We start from the raw sequence: 17,074 nt of genomic DNA, 5'->3' as shown, positions 1-17,074 counted from the left end.
CAGTTTTTCAATGCAATTATTCAAGTTAAACAATTCAAATTCAAATATAGATTTTTAAATTCCATGATTTATTTATGAAGTCATTAATGCATTTTTAAATGGTGTACTTATTGTTTTATGGTTTTGTAAATCCCTTTTTAATTTGAACTATTTATTGATGGATTAATATTTCATTTGTAAATTCTTTTTATAATTCCTCTTTTTATTGCCCATTAAAATATCAAATAATGAATTACTTTGTAATTTTGTCTATTTATTCATAGATTAATAAATTAATTTGTAAACAAATGTATTAATCCCTATTTAGGCGTCCCCCAGGGTTCGGTACTTGGTCCTCTCCTCTTCATCCTCTATCTGCTCCCCCTTGGTAACATCATACGTCGTCATGGTCTCCACTTCCACTGCTATGCCGATGATGTCCAGCTCTACATTTCCACTAAATCCATCACCACTGCTACTCAATCCACTCTGACTAACTGTCTCACCGAAATTAAATCATGGATGCAAGCCAACTTCCTCAAACTCAACTGCGATAAATCTGACATGCTAATCATTGGTCCCAAATCCCTCACTAAAGCCACCCACAACTTCTGCCTCACCATCGATAACTCCACTCTGTCTCCCTCCCCACACATCTGCAACCTCGGAGTCTTTTTCGACAGCAACCTCTCCTTTGAACACCACGTCAAACAAATCACCAGAACTGCCTTCTTCCACCTAAAAAACATAGCTCGTCTCCGCCCATCACTCTCCTTCTCTGCTGCCGAAACTCTGATCCACGCTTTCATCACATCCAGAATTGACTAATGCAACAGCATTCCTTATGGCACATCATCCAAAGTCCTAAATAATCTCCAGTACATCCAGAACTCTCCTGCTCGCTTGCTCACCCGCTCCTGTTCCCGAGACCACATCACCCCTGTCCTCCAGAACCTCCACTGGCTCCCTGTCCCACAACGGATCCATTTCAAAGTCCTTCTCCTCACTCACAAAGCCCTCCACAACCAGGCCCCCTCCTACCTCACCGACCTGCTCCACCACCACACTCCTTCCCGCAGCCTCCGCTCTTCTGATGCCAACCTCCTGTCTCCACCTCTCAGGACCAGGCACCGGACCTGGGGCGACAGAGCCTTCTCCATATCTGCCCCCTCCCTCTGGAACTCTCTCCCCAAACACATCCGAGACGGCACCGATCTGCTCATGTTCAAATCACTAGTCAAAACTCACCTTTTCAGAACTGCTTTTAACGTGTGATTAATCTTGTGTCATATTATTTTATTGTGTTGTTTTTAATTTATGTAAAGTGTCTTTGAGTACCCTGAAAAGCGCTCTACAAATAAAATGTATTATTATTATTATTATTATATTGTACAATTAGTTATTAATTAATTAAATGTTTTATTATTATCTCTGTGACACCAAGCCGCCCTCAGACTGGCTAATAGTCGCCCAGGAGGAATAAACACAAACACTCCTTTGTTCCTCACTCCATAACATTGCTCAATCAACAGATGAGTGCACAGAGGTGATCATGTGTCATTTTATCATTTTATTAACTTAAAAAGACAAACACAGGTTAGTTCGGTAAAGCTTTAAGAGAAAGCTAGTAGAGCTACAGCAGTCAGTCAGTCGTCTCTGAACTCGTTTGAATCAGAAAACAGTTTTCTGTTTTGTGAAACTTTGAGTCAGAAACATTTCACTGCTGCAGCTCATTTCTGTCTACATCCAGATATTATCTCTAGTTCAACTTCAACACACAGTAAACCTCTAATGGTTTAATTCTGACCAACACTGGATTTTAATCTGAAAATGTTACAGCTCCATTCACTTACAAAAGAACTGAACTTAGTCTCAAGAAGACTACTTTGCTCTCAGACTGCTTTTGAATAATTATGTTTTACAATTCATAATTTATAGTTGTAATATACTGGGATATCTGCAAAATTTCATTTAATTCAGAAAGTCCACTGTGGCTGAAAAAAAGTCAAGATGTTGATATAAGAAGCCAAAAGTGCAGTGAAGTGATTTTGTTCCTGAAATCATAGACTAACAATCAGAATCAGAATGTCAGGATTATTATTTGAGACACAATTGTTCAGCCTTTGATTTGATTTGCTCCATTCATCTACAACAGATCAAACAGTCTTCAGCCTGTTCACACAGACAGGAGAGCAGATCTGTACCAGCTGGTTTTATGATCCTGGTTAAATTAAAATAATAATAAAATAATAATAAAAATCACCTTTTCACCTCACATGTGGCTGACAAATCTGATCTTTTGTTGCACACAAAACTAGAAAAACAAATCATCTGGTGTTCATACAGCGATTTCTCCCACTGGATAAATATCAGATTCAGATGGAGACTTCCACTTCACTCTACCAACCAGTAATCCCTTTAAACACCCTTACATTTACATTAATTCACCCCTCAATTCATGCAAAATCCCCTTAAAATTAGTTAAGGGAGTTATTAATGGAGGAGACCCCATCAAAGAGACCTTAATGTCTGACTGCTTACTTTATAATTTAATGTAAAATTCAGGCAGACAGGAACTTTTCATTAATAACTCATTAATAACCTGTAAACCTGCACAAAAGACATGAAAAATCCCTTAATTTCTAGAGTCTCTGTGAATCAACCCATGAATAAATCCCTTATAAACCCATGATACTAACCTTACTTTACTAAGCGGTTATTTTTAATGGATAATTAATGTTTATGTAAAGAGAAATTAAGGACATTTCAGGGATAAAATGAAGGGGTTTGGTTTGGTAGTGACAGTCTGCTGATACTAAACTCACTACCAAGTGACTAAATGTGACAGTAAAACGTCTACTGAGGTGATTTCAGGTGATTCTCACAACACTGTGAACATTAATCTAAAGATATTCAGTGTGGTTCGGGGTTAAGGTTAAAAACAAGGTTAGATCAGAGTTACATAGTTTAAGAGACACAGCAAATAGGAAAGTGACACTTTGTGAAGATCTACTTCTTTTCACCTGATGGTTGAGCATCAACACTGGATCCAAATCCAGTGTTGACACTTTCACTCTGTTAGCAGCCTGATAGACTTACACTTTAAACCCAGTTTGAATTACACAGTGATCCAGACAGCAGAGTAAGAAGTCTCACAGATTTATTATTACCATCAGTGTAGGTTTGTAGTTCACAACAAGCACCACTAGGGGGCAGCAGAGCATCAGTGTGTATGGGAACTACAGACCTGGACCTGTATTGATCAAGCGCCGCAGTGCAGGGAATCCTCTCCTGATTACCAAAATACTCACAGTGATGCAGATTTGGTGTTTTACTTTTAGGTACAGCAGTAAAAACACGTCATCAACCTTCGTTAACGGGGAAAAAATCCTACGAAACCAAACCCTCCCTGAAATGTCCTTAATTTCTCATTACATAAACATTAATTATCTATTACCTCATCAAACCCTCCTTAAACTCCCCTTAACGTTTGACTGCTTACTTTCTAATTGAATTAAAAAGACAGGAACTTTCCATTAATGCACAAAAGGCATGAAAAATCCCTTAATTTCTAGAGTCTCTGTGAACCAGCCCATGAATAAATCCCTTATAAACCCATGATACTGACCTTACTTTACTAAAGCTGTTATTTTTAATGCATAATTAATGTTTATGTAATGAGAAATTAAAGACGTTTCAGGGATAATATTAAGGGCTTAAGTTTGGTAGTGATCTAACATGCTTCATCCTATCGTAGTTAATTTTATGGTGTATAGTCTATAATGAAGCTGTGAGACTATAAGCTCTGCTCAGGATTGGTTCGTCAGTCACAGGAGAAGTTCTCTGGTCCATAACTTCCTCAGACTGGTTTTAGTCCTGGTCAAACCTTCTGAATCTGGGACGCTTGATGAATACGAGAGCTGATGCGTGTAAACGAGTTAGAAATCTGACCTCAACATGGCTGACGTTCCGTTTTGTACCTTATTTATCTCTAGAAAATACTCAAGCCTTCATAAAAGCCTTTACATTTAAGTATGAATGTCTAATTGCTATGAAGAAACAGCATTAAGCATGTGTTGTCCCATGTAAAGTTGTTTTTTTTATATATATTTTTCTCCAAAGTGTGATGTGTTGTTGCTGTTTGTGTAAACTGCTCTTCTGTTGATGTGACAGGAAATGTTCTGGGAAATCAGAGCTGGAACCAACTGAGGAACCAGCAAACTGTCACTGTGAGGGGATAGGAGATAGGAGACAGGAGATAGGGGATAGGGGATAGCAGATAGAGGATAGGAGATAGGAGATAGCGGATAGGAGATAGGAGACAGGAGATAGGGGATAGGGGATAGCAGATAGAGGATAGGAGATAGGGGATAGGAGATAGGAAATAGGGGATAGGCGATAGGAGTCGGGATAGGAGATAGAGGATAGGGCTTAGAAGATAGGAGATAGGATATGGAGCTTAGGAGACAGGAGATGGAGTTTAGGAGATAGGAGATAGAGGATAAGAAATAGGGGACAGGGGGTAGGAGGTAGAGGATAGGAGATAGAGATTAGGAGATAGGAAATAGAGGATAGGAAATTGGGATAGGGGATATCAGATAGAGGATAGGAGATAGGGGATAGGAGACAGGAGACAGGAGACAGGGTATAGGAAGTAGGGGATAGGAGATAGGAGATAGGAAATAGGGGATAGGAGATAGGAGTCAGGGGATAGGAGATAGGAGTCAGGGGATAAGAGATAGAGGATAGTAGGGCTGCACGATATATCGTTTCAGCATTGTCATGGCGATGTGAGCATGTGCAGTAGTCACATGGCATGCTACAACTTTTTTGCTGCTTGATACAAAAGGAAAACTCACATGGTCTCATTTTCCATGACTGATCTACAAGAGAATCTGTCTGATAGAACATAATTTACTCTGATGTAAGTGTTTGTTATCAGAGTGTTTGTTATCTTTCCAGCTTTCTTGGCTCTGACCCGTAGCTGTGATCCTCTGGTGTTGTGCTAGCCTGTTTTAGCTCAGCCTGGCTCGTAGCCGGTAACAAGCTTCTTACTGAGAGTCCGGACCAACTCTGCAGTGGAGAACTGGCACTTTATTTCAGTACAGCAGAACATAATGCACGGCCTCTCTGTGACAGTCTAACTATGCTAACTGTACTGAGCATCCTGCAGCTCACTCTGACTGCGGCTAAAAACACTCTCACTTCCTGTTACGTCACCCTGCAGGTTACCCACAATGCCTCCTTCTTACAGGGGCAAGGCTTGATAGAGCTGTTCAAGTCATTTGGTGAAAATACCTGTATTTTTTCAATTCGCAGAAAAAAATAATATTGCAATGTCAGTTTTTTCCAATATCGTGCAGCCCTAGAAGATAGGGCTTAGAAGATAGGAGATAGGATATGGAGCTTAGGAGACAGGAGAAAGAGGATAAGAAATAGGGGACAGGGGGTAGGAGGTAGAGGATAGGAGGTAGTGATTAGGAGATAGGAGATAGGAGATGGATCTTAGGAGATAGGAGAGAGGAGATAGGAGACAGGACACAGGACATAGAAGATAGGGTTGGGCTGTATTATCAAAAGGACTTCACAGACTCTTGTTAACACTCTGGAGGCTGAAATCTCCATGGCAACACTGAATGGTAAAACACTTCCTAGATCCACAGAGGGGGCGTGGCTTTAAAGGCCGTCTAGCTGCTCGCTGATTGGACGTAGTTCTCTGGGAAGAAGCCTTGGCTGCCGTTGACAATGCCCTCACACCAGCCATCGTCATGGCGATGCATCATGTAGATGACGTCGCCCTCAGCGAAGGAGAGGTCATCTGGCTTTGCAGCCTCGTAGCTGTACAGCGCCACCACTGGGACACACAGAGGCACTGCAGTTAGAATATACAACTCGCTATAATATACAAACTAAAACACTGGATATATACAGATATAATCCCCTAGGTGGTGTTCGTTACTGGGATTGCCATGGTGCATTGCCATGGTGATGAAGCGAGGGGACGTCCCCATAATCCCAGCACACAGCACCATCTAGGGGATTATGGTTACCATGGTGATGTGTCTAGGTCTGTAATCCCAGTAAAGTGCGCCCTCTAGGGGATTATGCGTAACAAGTACACCGACCCAAACGTTTTCTCCAAAGTAGTGAACATAGTACATACAAATAAAAAGGAGGAGAAAAATAACATCACTAACTAGCCCCATGGTTACCACAAGAGTTGCCATAGCAACAAATTTCATTTTTGATAGATAAATAGATAAAGCACAGATGTAACATTTCATTGACCAATCAGGTTGGTTGGTTGAAACTACCTTGCAGAATACTAAAATATTATTATTGGTCCAGGTACACTCCATTTGTCCCATATATGTATGTAACTTTGTTTAGAAAGTAAACTCACTGCTACTACTGCTACTAATAATAATAATATGCTTCTAGAAGGATCAGTGATGCAGCACCACCATTAGGACACACAGGGCTACTAGTCAAAACACATCCAGTATTACTGCTCAATATAATATACTAAAGTACTATAACTGCAGCAAAATGGTTAGTAGCAGATGTAGCAGTAGTAGTAGTAGATGTAGTAGTACTAGCTGTAGTAGTAGAAGTAACAGTGGCAGTAGTACTACCAGTAGTAGTACTAGTGGCAGTAGCAGTACCTTTCTCCAGATATTGCGGCGGGGCGTTGATGTCATAGTCCACTGGTGGAGGGAGGGGTGGCATGATGTCATCAAAACCATCCTCATCGTCCAATAGGGGAGGAGGAGGCGGGGCTGGGATCTCCAGATCTAACAGAATTGGACAGAGTTCCGGTAAGAGTGCGCTGTGATTGGCTGAGCAGGTTGGAGAGACCAGTGGGCGGAGCTTGTACAAAAAGCAGTAAGCGCCAAAGCAGCTTGAAGCTCATAAACAGTGTATATGTGTGTGTGTGTGTGAGTGAGTGTGTGTGTGTGTGTGTGTGTGTGTGTGTGTGTGTGTGTGTGTGTGTATTGGAGGGTGCAGTTGTGCATGTGTATTTTGCTTCTAAATAAGTACAATAATTTTAACTGTAATACTACCACCGTCTTTGGTGCCAGCTGATGTCACCACCTGTCGTACTCTATAGAGCGTGACATCACCTGGCACCAAATATCAGCCAATAGCAGAAGACCAGTTCAGTGCCCTACTTTTCACCACTAGATGTCAGACTTCACCACAAATTTGGGTTTGGGGTTTAGTTATTCTTTAAAGGCTATACAAATAAAGTTGACTAGACTGCTACTACTTCTAGTACTAGTATTACTATTACTACCACGACTACCTCTAGTACTACGACTACCTCTAGTACTACTGCTACTACTAATATTAATTATAACAATGATAATAATGACGACAATTGACAATAACTTACCCAGGTGTTCCAGGCGAGCAGGTAAGCAGAATCGAGGAGAGGAAGAAGAAGAGAGGGGAAGCAGGCGGGAGGAAGGAGGAGGAGCGAGGGGGGGCGGATAGGGGGGGGGAGGAGGGATCATCACTGACGAGAGAGAGAGAGAGAGGGAGAGAGAGAGAGACGGAGGGAGAGGAGAGAGAGTGAGGGAGTGAGAGGGAGAGAGACACAGAGAGAGAGAGAGAGAGAGATGATAACAGGGTGGGGGGGCATCAGGTCAGTAGGACTGATAGTTTGTGTGAAAGACATTCAGTCCACTGGAGCAGCTGGAGCAGCTGGGGGTTGAATGCCTTGCTGAAGGGCAGAGTTACTCCACCGGATTCAAACCAGCAACCTTCCAGTCAGCATCAGCTGTCTGCCAGCCAAACAGAAACTGGAGCAGTGATTTACTAACCAGTCTCTCTACAGACCAGGAAACCCTTAAAACACCCTTACATTTACATGAATTCACCCCTTAACATGAGTTAAGGGAGTTATTCATGGAGGAGACCCCATCAAAACCTCCTTAAACTCCCCTTAATATTTGACTGCTTACTTTCTAATTTAATGTAAAATTCAGGCAGACAGGAACTTTCCCTCAATAACTCATTAATAACCTGTAAACCTGCACAAAAGACATGAAAAATCCCTTAATTTCTAGAGTATCTGTGAACCAGCCCATGAATAAATCCCTTATAAACCCATGATACTGACCTTACTTTACTAAAGCTGTTATTTTTAATGGATAATTCATGTTTATGTAATTAGAACATTTCAGGGATAAAATGAAGGGGTTTGGTTTCTCCTTTCTCTCTGTCTCTTGTAGGAAACCAATGTAACAGTGGCAAAGTCTGGACTCACGCTGTTTGATGTGAAATTTCATATTTAGCTTCTCAAATATGTCTGATTTCACCTCACTAACCCTAACCAGGAACAAAAATTCATCCGAAAAGACTGAAAGAAAACAAATCCCATTAAAGAGTGTGTTTCCTGGTTCGTACGGAGGATCAAAAACCTCAAAATTAAAACAGAATCGCTAAATTTGCCTTATTTACTATTCTGCTTGGAATAATAATGCCACAAAAAATGTAAATGTGAAAATTATATCATAATTAGCAAAATAGAAAATCAAAAGAGAGACAGAAAAGATGAAACGTAATTTGGAAGATGAAAGTTAAATTCAAATTTTAAATTTAGGGCAATTTACAAAAACTAAAACAGCTGAGGTGAAAATGGAGGTGAACAGTATTTTCTAGCAGTACTTACCAGTTGCAGTATTTTTACTAGTATTTACCAGCTGTAGTACTTTCTTTCCCAAGCTGCTGAATGCAACTTTTCACCTGTCAGTCACTGTGGATTTTCTAGCGTGACCTGAACGCAGCACGACAGGCCTACTGGCTACTGAGCTGCTATTGGAGGTCGACGCCCCCAGAGGCTTACGTGATTGGACGGCAGGCAGGAAGAGGGAGCGCGTGTAGCGGCAGCGGGAGGCGGGGCCAGAGCGGACCCTCAGAGAGAGAGAGCGAGTGCTGGGGGGCGAGCGACGCCGACTCCTCCTAGACTGGAGGGGAGCTGAGAGAGAGAGAGAGAGAGAGAGAGAGAGAGACAGAGAGAAAAGGGGGAGAGAGAGAGAGAGAGAGAGACAGAGAGACAGAGAGACAGAGAGAGAGAGAGGGGGAGAGAGAGAGAGAGGGAGAGAGAGAGACAGAGAGAGAGAGGGAGAGAGAGAGAGAGACAGAGAGAGAGAGGGAGAGGGAGAGAGGGAGAGGGAGAGGAGAGGGAGAGAGAGAGACAGAGAGAGAGAGAGAGAGAGAGAGAGAGGGAGAGAGAGAGAGGAGAGAGAGACAGAGAGAGAGAGAGAGAGAGAGAGAGAGAGAAGAGAGAGAGAGAGAGGGAGAGAGAGACAGAGAGAGAGAGAGAGAGAGAGAGAGAGAGAGAAAGAGAGAGATAAAGCGGTAAAGCAGTAAAGACGAAACAGCAGCAGTGACAAAAAGGAAGTGGAGACAAACAGGAAACTGACTGAACGACACACACACACACACACACACACACACACACACACACACACACACACACAGATAGATCGATAGATCGATAGACAGACAGATAGATAGATTGATAGATAGATAGGTAGATAGATAGATAGATAGATAGATAGTCTGTTACCTTCTATTTCCTGACTGGGAGGAGGGGGAGGGGGCGGGGCTGGCAGTTCAAGGCACTCATTGGCCGGTGGAGGGATGACATCATCAGCGGGAGGAGGAGGGGGAGAGGGTGGGGGGAACCCGCTCTCTTCCACCACTGAGGAGAGAGAGGAGACATGATGTCATCGTGATGTCATTCAGCTGGACCAGTGACCGGACTGAACCAATTCTGATCCACCAGACTGAACAGGTTCTGATCCACCGGACTGAACCAATTCTGATCCACCAGACCGAACAGGCTCTGATCCATACTGAACAGGTTCTGATCCACCGTACTGAACCGATTCTGATCCCCTGGACTGAACAGGACTGAACAAGTTCTGATCCACCAGACTGAAAAGGGTTCTGATCCAGACTGAATAGGTTCTGATCCACTGGACTGAAAAGGTTCTGATCCAGACTAAACAGGTTCTGATCCACAGGACTGAACAGGTTCTGATCCACCAGACTGAACGGGTTCTGATCCAGACTGAACCTGTTCCGGTCATGGACGATCAGAGGAGACACGATGAAGTAGTCCATGGGCCAGACCAGATTTCGGTACCACTCAAGGTGGCAAAATCTAGTTAAAAATTTTGAAAAGGTACATGTCCATAGATGATATTTTGGTATGATAACCATTGCTGAATGGTAGCTTTGTCACAGTAATCAGCTCATGAAGTTAACCACCCCCTACAATAAATTGGATTGTAGGCGCTGATGCATATCCTATTTAGGCTCATTTTCAGGACCTTTAGTCAGGTTTTATGAGAATATGTTTGATATCATTTTAAAGGGTAGCTTCTTAGCTTTCATTCAAGCCCACTTGTGAGTCTGTCTGACAAATAAAGAGGTCACATGGGCTCTTCAAAGTGTCAATGACATTCATTTTTCCACCATTTTCGCCTAAACTATAGTCTTTATTTGAGCACTGTGACATCTAGGAACATCACAGACACAAACATCAAAAACTGGAATACTCACAGGACTGTAAGGATTCAGAAAAGGTATAATCTACCCATACTATCCCATCGTGAGGGGTGATTTTGGGTCTTAAAGTAGAAGAATGACTTCTCGAGGGAAATCTTACGTTCTTGATTGTGAGTAATATTGTGAATTGTGAATGATTGTATTGTGAACTGGCCATAGCACATAGGCCTTCTATTTAATGACACATACTACTCTTCAGACAATTCCCTAAAGAATTTCAATGTTCAATAATTTACTGCCATTTCACCAAGAGGTTGCTAGGAATTTTTTTTAATGTGCCCAGGACTAGTGATTCTCAACCTTTTTTATATCAAGGACCCCTAATTTAGTCCACATTAGAGCCACGGACCCCCATTTGATGAGATTTTGCCTCTTGGACCCAAAGCTGAGAAGATTTTAATTGCTAGATATGATTTTTTGTCCAGAATTCCATGACTATAATGCAGGTAGAGAGATAACAGTGAAACTATGATCAAAACAGTCATTCTCCTACATTCTCTAATTGTGTTAACTTCTTGTAAATTAAATAATGGTGAAGTTTAATTCACAACAATTCATCAGTTTGCTGAGGACCCCCTGGGACCCCCTCAAGGACCCCTGGTGGTCCCCGGACCCCACTCAGAGAACCACTGCCCTGGACAAGACATACACTAGTCACCTCAGCGCACTGAAAATATGCACACATACGCTCAGCCAATCAGGATGAGCCTAGTCAACTCTGCGAGGCCTCACCCTATATAAGGCGAGCAGCTCATTACTCAGCATCCACTTTTCATCAGTACTCTGACGAACAACGTTGCCTTGGATGCCATTGATTGATAAAATACTGTCCAACATGCCCCAGTCTGGTCGCTGCTGTGGAATGCTTCGATTGCCTTGGCCTGAACAAGCTGCAGATGGGGTAGCTGACCTGGCGGAGTGCATTGACTGGTGGGCTCTGTCTTTTGTGCGGTGCCAGCAATAATGGAAGCACTTCCAGTGTTACCAGTGTTCTCCCGAGATCCAGCTCCGCTGCACCGACGGTGAGGCAGAATGTGGTGGCGGCTCTCCCGATCCCTGCCCCTCTGCCCCGGTCACAGATCCACTAGCATTGGCTTGCCCCCACCCGGATATGGTGGATGAACCCATCCCACAGACGCGGCCGATACAAGGCCGATTTTTGGCGCCCCCATGCTGGATGAAACTTGGAAGTGTGTGGAGGCATCGTGGCTTCTGTCTCCGGCTTCTCCGACTACACCAGAGTGAAAAGGAAATAGGACGTTTTGCGTCATGGCATCCTCCACTGGACGACATGCTGGCTGCCCACTTTTCACCTGGTTCTGCTGGCTGGTCGGGAAGCAGGAAGCCTGCTCCCCCTGCTAAAATTTTCTACCTGGCAGGCCCAGACGGCAACGGCAGCAAACAACCTGTTGGGTGTGTTCCTGTCGCAGCTACCAACAAGCAAGACCACAAGAGTTGTATCTGGTGTCCCGCTTACTGGGACAGATGAACAACCTCACCAGACTGATGGCAAAGAGGGCCGAGGTTGTATATAAAAGCTTTATAGCCTCCACGCTTTATAGCCTCCACTCACAAATAGCGGAGCCACTTTGTTTTGACAGAATGGATGGACAGGATGCTTAGATTGGGTTATGCACTCCAGTTTCGTAGCATCCCACCTCGTTCACAGGAATGAGAGAGTCTGTCATGACCTTGCCAGAGGACGTGGACACCCTGTTCAGGGAAGTCCAGGAACTGTTACAGAAAGACGCTATTCCTGTAGTTCCTCAGCAGGACAGGAAAGTGGTCTGTACTCTGGATCTCCGCTCACTCAACGTGTACATCACACAGAGGACATTCCGAATTCCGAATGTGCACAGCAGACTACCATTGGCTATTCCCTAGTCCCCCGTATCTTTTCCACTTGTGTGGATACAGCACTTCAATCGCTGTGCCGTCGGGAATACGGGTCTCTTTATATCTAGATGACCTAATCCTCATGGCCTGGTCCAAAGAATGGGCCATGTCTCACATGATCCAATTGGTGCAGGACCCTAGGACATTAGGCTTTGCGGTCAACTGGAAGAACAGCGTACCTCAACCGTGCCAGCAGACACTGTTTTTGGGCCTGCAGCTTGACTCGTCCAGCCTGAGAGCTTGTCTGTCAGAACTCAGACAGACAGCTATTGCGGAGTCAGTTCAATGGTGCAGCATGACAGGTTCATGACAGTACTTACTGTAATGCACCTTCTTGGTCTCTTCTCAGCAGCTCACCATTTGGTTCCAATGGTGCTGCACATGAGACGCCTGTAGAGGTGGTTTGCCAGACTGAGTTCGGACCCACGATGGCACAAACAACACCTGGTGACCATACCCCAAATAGCCAGAAGCGACCTGGACTACTGGCTACAAGGCAAGAAAATGCAGGAAATGGTGTGGGGACATTGATCCATTGACTAGCTCAATTGGTCTCTTTCCTCCAGCTCCTACTGAAGAGACTGGCACTTTCTACCATTAAGGTTTATGCGTCAGCGATGAGGGGCTTGGAGAGAGGTCGGTTTTTGGCCACCCTCTCCTGAAACGTTAGGAGGGGGCTAGGAGGAAACACCCGGTGATGCATTCCGCTGCCACCCAGTTGGAGTTGCCCGTGGTCCTCGAGGTCCTTTCAAGCCCACTGGGCAGACCTCTGATAAGTTGTTGTCAGTCAAGGTCACGTTGCTGCTTGCTTTGACTTCGGCTAAGAGGGTGTGTGATTTGTGTGCTCTTTTGGTCCACCCCAGCTGTATGCTGATACTTGGATACCTGAGTGGCGCCACAGACTCAGAGAATCCATCCTTGTGCCTAAGAACATTAGGAGTAAATTTAGGTCTCGGATGATTCAGCTGGATGCATTTTATCCCACTTCTCATGAAGGGGAGAGGATGGAGAGGTTGCATTGCTTATGTCCAGTAAATGCATTGGCATGTTATGTGGAATGTGCAGGTGCACACAACAGTTGTTTGTGTGCTATGCACACAGGGTGGCTGGCAAGCCCCTGTGAAAATAGGGGCTGGCCCATTGGCTCTGCGACGGCATTTCTCAGGCGTATGCGTTGGAGGGAGCCTCCCACAGCCACACGTTCTATAAGGAGTGTGGCTGTGGTTGACACCCTGTCCATTTATCAGATTTTATCTGTTGGATGTGTCTGGGTCTCTCAGGGTCAGTGTTCAGGACAAGGAACTGGAACCCAAGACCTGTGAGTGAGAGACCTGTTGTGCTGAAGTCTTAACATACTGGGGCACTGTTGAGACCATCCCCGAGTCGTCCGGCGCTAGGTGACTCAAGTGCTAACACGTAGGAGTGTAGTGTTGGTCCGCCCCCCCTGGCTGACCAAGGTGTTTACAGTCAATTCAGGCTGGTGATACAGTATGTTGTTAACGTGTTGGTGCAGGGAAGGGATTGAAGTCATCAGACTTAGTCCCCTAAGCCAATAGAGCTCTGAATCTTAAAATTGTTTGGGAAATTGTCTGAAGAGTAGTCTGTGGCATTATAAGTAGAAGGCCTGAGGCATGTGCTATGGCCAGTTCACGATACAATGACAGCTCCATCACATTACTCATTTTCAGTGCGCTGAGGTGACTAGATGAGTGGTTGAGCAAATAAAGCCCCGTTAGAGGGCGAAGCCTGTGTGAAATAGAACAGGGTTGTTTAGTGTATGTCTTGTCCAAAGCAGTGGTTCTCCGAGTGGGGTCCGGGGACCACCAGGTGTCCTTGAGGGCGTTCCAAAAAATCATATCTAGCAATTAAAATATTCTCAGCTTTGGGTCCGAGAGACAAAAGGTTGAGAATCACTAGTCCAGAGCACATTAAGACAAATTCCTAGCAACCTCTTGGTGAAATGGCAGTAAATTATTGAACATTGAAATTCTTTAGGGAATTGTCTGAAGAGTAGTATGTGTCATTAAATAGAAGGCCTATGTGCTATGGCCAGTTCACAATACAATCATTCACAATTCACAATATTACTCACAATCAAGAACGTAAGATTTCCCTCGAGAAGTCATTCTTCTACTTTAAGACCCAAAATCACCCCTCACGATGGGATAGTATGGGTAGATTATACCTTTTCTGAATCCTTACAGTCCTGTGAGTATTCCAGTTTTTGATGTTTGTGTCTGTGATGTTCCTAGATGTCACAGTGCTCAAATAAAGACTATAGTTTAGGCGAAAATGGTGGAAAAATGAATGTCATTGACACTTTGAAGAGCCCATGTGACCTCTTTATTTGTCAGACAGACTCACAAGTGGGCTTGAATGAAAGCTAAGAAGCTACCCTTTAAAATGATATCAAACATATTCTCATAAAACCTGACTAAAGGTCCTGAAAATGAGCCTAAATTAAGATATGTATCAGTGCCTGCAACCCAATTTATTGTAGGGGGTGGTTAACTTCATGAGCTGATTACTGTGACAAAGCTACCATTCAGCAATGGTTATCATACCAAAATATCATCTATGGACATGTACCTTTTCAAAATTTTTAACTAGATTTTGCCACCTTGAGTGGTACCGACAAGTGAAATTTTGGGCTTTGGCCCATGGACTAAAGAGGTTTGTCACATGTTCATCTGGACTTGGTGAGAAGGTGAGAGTGATTTTCTCCACCTTGTGTTCTACTTGAAGCAAACTCTCATCTCCCTTTCAGTTTTCTCGTTCAGCCGCTGTGTGAGCCCAAAGCGTGTGCCCACACTAACCCTAACCCTAGCCCACACTAACCCTAACCCTAACCCTAACCCTAACCCTAACCCTAACCTAACCCTAACCCTAACCCATGGCCCCCTCGTGGGCCGTGAAGGTACTGCAGGTGGGCCGCGAGGTCATTTACAATAAATTAATAAAAAGTTTTTAATTTTCATTAAGTTTGAAATTACCATAAATTATTTATGATTAAATATTTGCATTAAAAAAGTAATCAGAACTAATAAAACAAAGCCATGGGATTTAAATTACGTATTATTCTTAATTTATCTGACCTACTTTTGATCCGGCCGGAACGTATCTTATATCTCATCAATGGCGGGGAATTGTAATTGAGCGAATACCTCATCATTGGTGGGGGAACCCTAACCCTAACCCAACCTCCACAAGTGAATCATCAGAAGAGCAAAATGAATCCGTAAAAACAAAAAGAAAGACTCGTAGAAAGTACTCAAGTGTATGGAGGCCCATTTCTGCCAGTGTGATGAAAAAAAAAAAAGATCCTGTAAGTCATTATAATGAGAAACTTTCTCAAAACAATGACTTAGTATCTCAAAATAATGAACTCATTATTTTGAGAAAGTTTCTCATTATTTTGAGAAAGTTTCTCATTATTTTGCGATACTAAGGCATTATTTTGCGATACTAACTCATTATTTTGCGATACTAACTCATTATTTTGAGATACTAACTCATTATTTTGAGAAAATTTCTCATTATTTTGAGAACGTTTCTCATTATTTTGAGATACTAACTCATTATTTTGAAAATGTTTCTCATTATTTTGAGAACGTTTCTCATTATTTTGCGAACGTTTCTCATTATTTTGAGATACTAACTCAATATTTTTAGAAAGTTTCCCATTATTTTGAGATACTAAGGCATTATTTTGAGATACTAACTCATTATTTTGAGAAAGTTTCTCATTATTTTGAGAACGTTTCTCATTATTTTGAGATACTAACTCATTAATTTGAGATACTAACTCATTATTTTGAGAACGTTTCATTATTTTGAGATATTAACTCATTATTTTGCGAACGTTTCTCATTATTTTGAGATACTAAGTCATTATTTTGAGAACGTTTCATTATTTTGAGATACTAACTCATTATTTTGCGAACGTTTCTCATTATTTTGAGATACTAACTCATTATTTTGAGATACTAACTCAATATTTTGAGAAAGTTTCCCATTATTTTGAGATACTAAGGCATTATTTTGAGATACTAACTCATTATTTTGAGATACTAACTCATTATTTTGAGAAAGTTTCTCATTATTTTGAGAAAGTTTCTCATTATTTTGAGATAGTAACTCATTATTTTGAGAAAGTTTCTCATTATTTTGAGATACTAACTCATTATTTTGAGAAAGTTTCTCATTATTTTGAGAAAGTTTCTCATTATTTTGAGATACTAACTCATTATTTTGAGAAAGTTAGTCTTGTGTGTTGATCAGAGTTGTGATTAAAGGGTTGGGTGGGCCGCGGAAGATTTTCAGATTTCAAATTGGGCCGCGGCATTCTTAAGTTTGGGAACGGCTGCTGTACAGCATCAATCTGAAGTTCCCACTCAGGATGTCTGGCTGCGGATCGGAGAGTTTGCCGCCCCCTGGTGGACGAGACGGGCTGCAGGAGGCCGGCATGGGAGCAGACAGCCTGGCGGGCTGGAGGTCACGGCACTGACCGGACGCCGCCTTCACACTGTGGCGGCGTGCGGTAGACGGCAAACCGGAGCGCCTGATCTTCTCGTCTCGTCTTCAGATGAAGACAAAAGAGAGAGTGAATAAGCAG

General features: G+C 42.9%; 1 protein-coding gene across 1 annotated transcript in view; it reads right to left on the bottom strand.

Annotated features, from left to right (window-relative positions):
• Positions 1–1,539: 1,539 nt before the first annotated feature.
• The window catches only part of LOC139663977 (uncharacterized), a 19,244-nt gene continuing 3,709 nt past the window's right edge, over positions 1,540–17,074 (bottom strand). The window contains exons 4-6 of the mRNA XM_071542778.1: positions 9,557–9,691; positions 6,645–6,773; positions 1,540–5,833 (exon numbers count right to left, since the gene is read on the bottom strand). Coding sequence (XP_071398879.1) covers positions 5,667–5,833; positions 6,645–6,773; positions 9,557–9,691 — 431 coding nt within the window. The 3' untranslated portion in view covers positions 1,540–5,666. The remainder of the gene's footprint in view (positions 5,834–6,644; positions 6,774–9,556; positions 9,692–17,074) is intronic.

Source organism: Centroberyx affinis, unplaced genomic scaffold (genome assembly GCF_046629955.1).
Source record: "Centroberyx affinis isolate AG114_WGS23_722 - 3 ecotype Tasmania unplaced genomic scaffold, CSIRO-AGI_Caff_v1 ptg004179l_1, whole genome shotgun sequence".
Classification (NCBI taxonomy): Eukaryota; Metazoa; Chordata; class Actinopteri; order Beryciformes; family Berycidae; genus Centroberyx; species Centroberyx affinis.
This window is presented reverse-complemented; position numbering and strand designations above follow the sequence as displayed.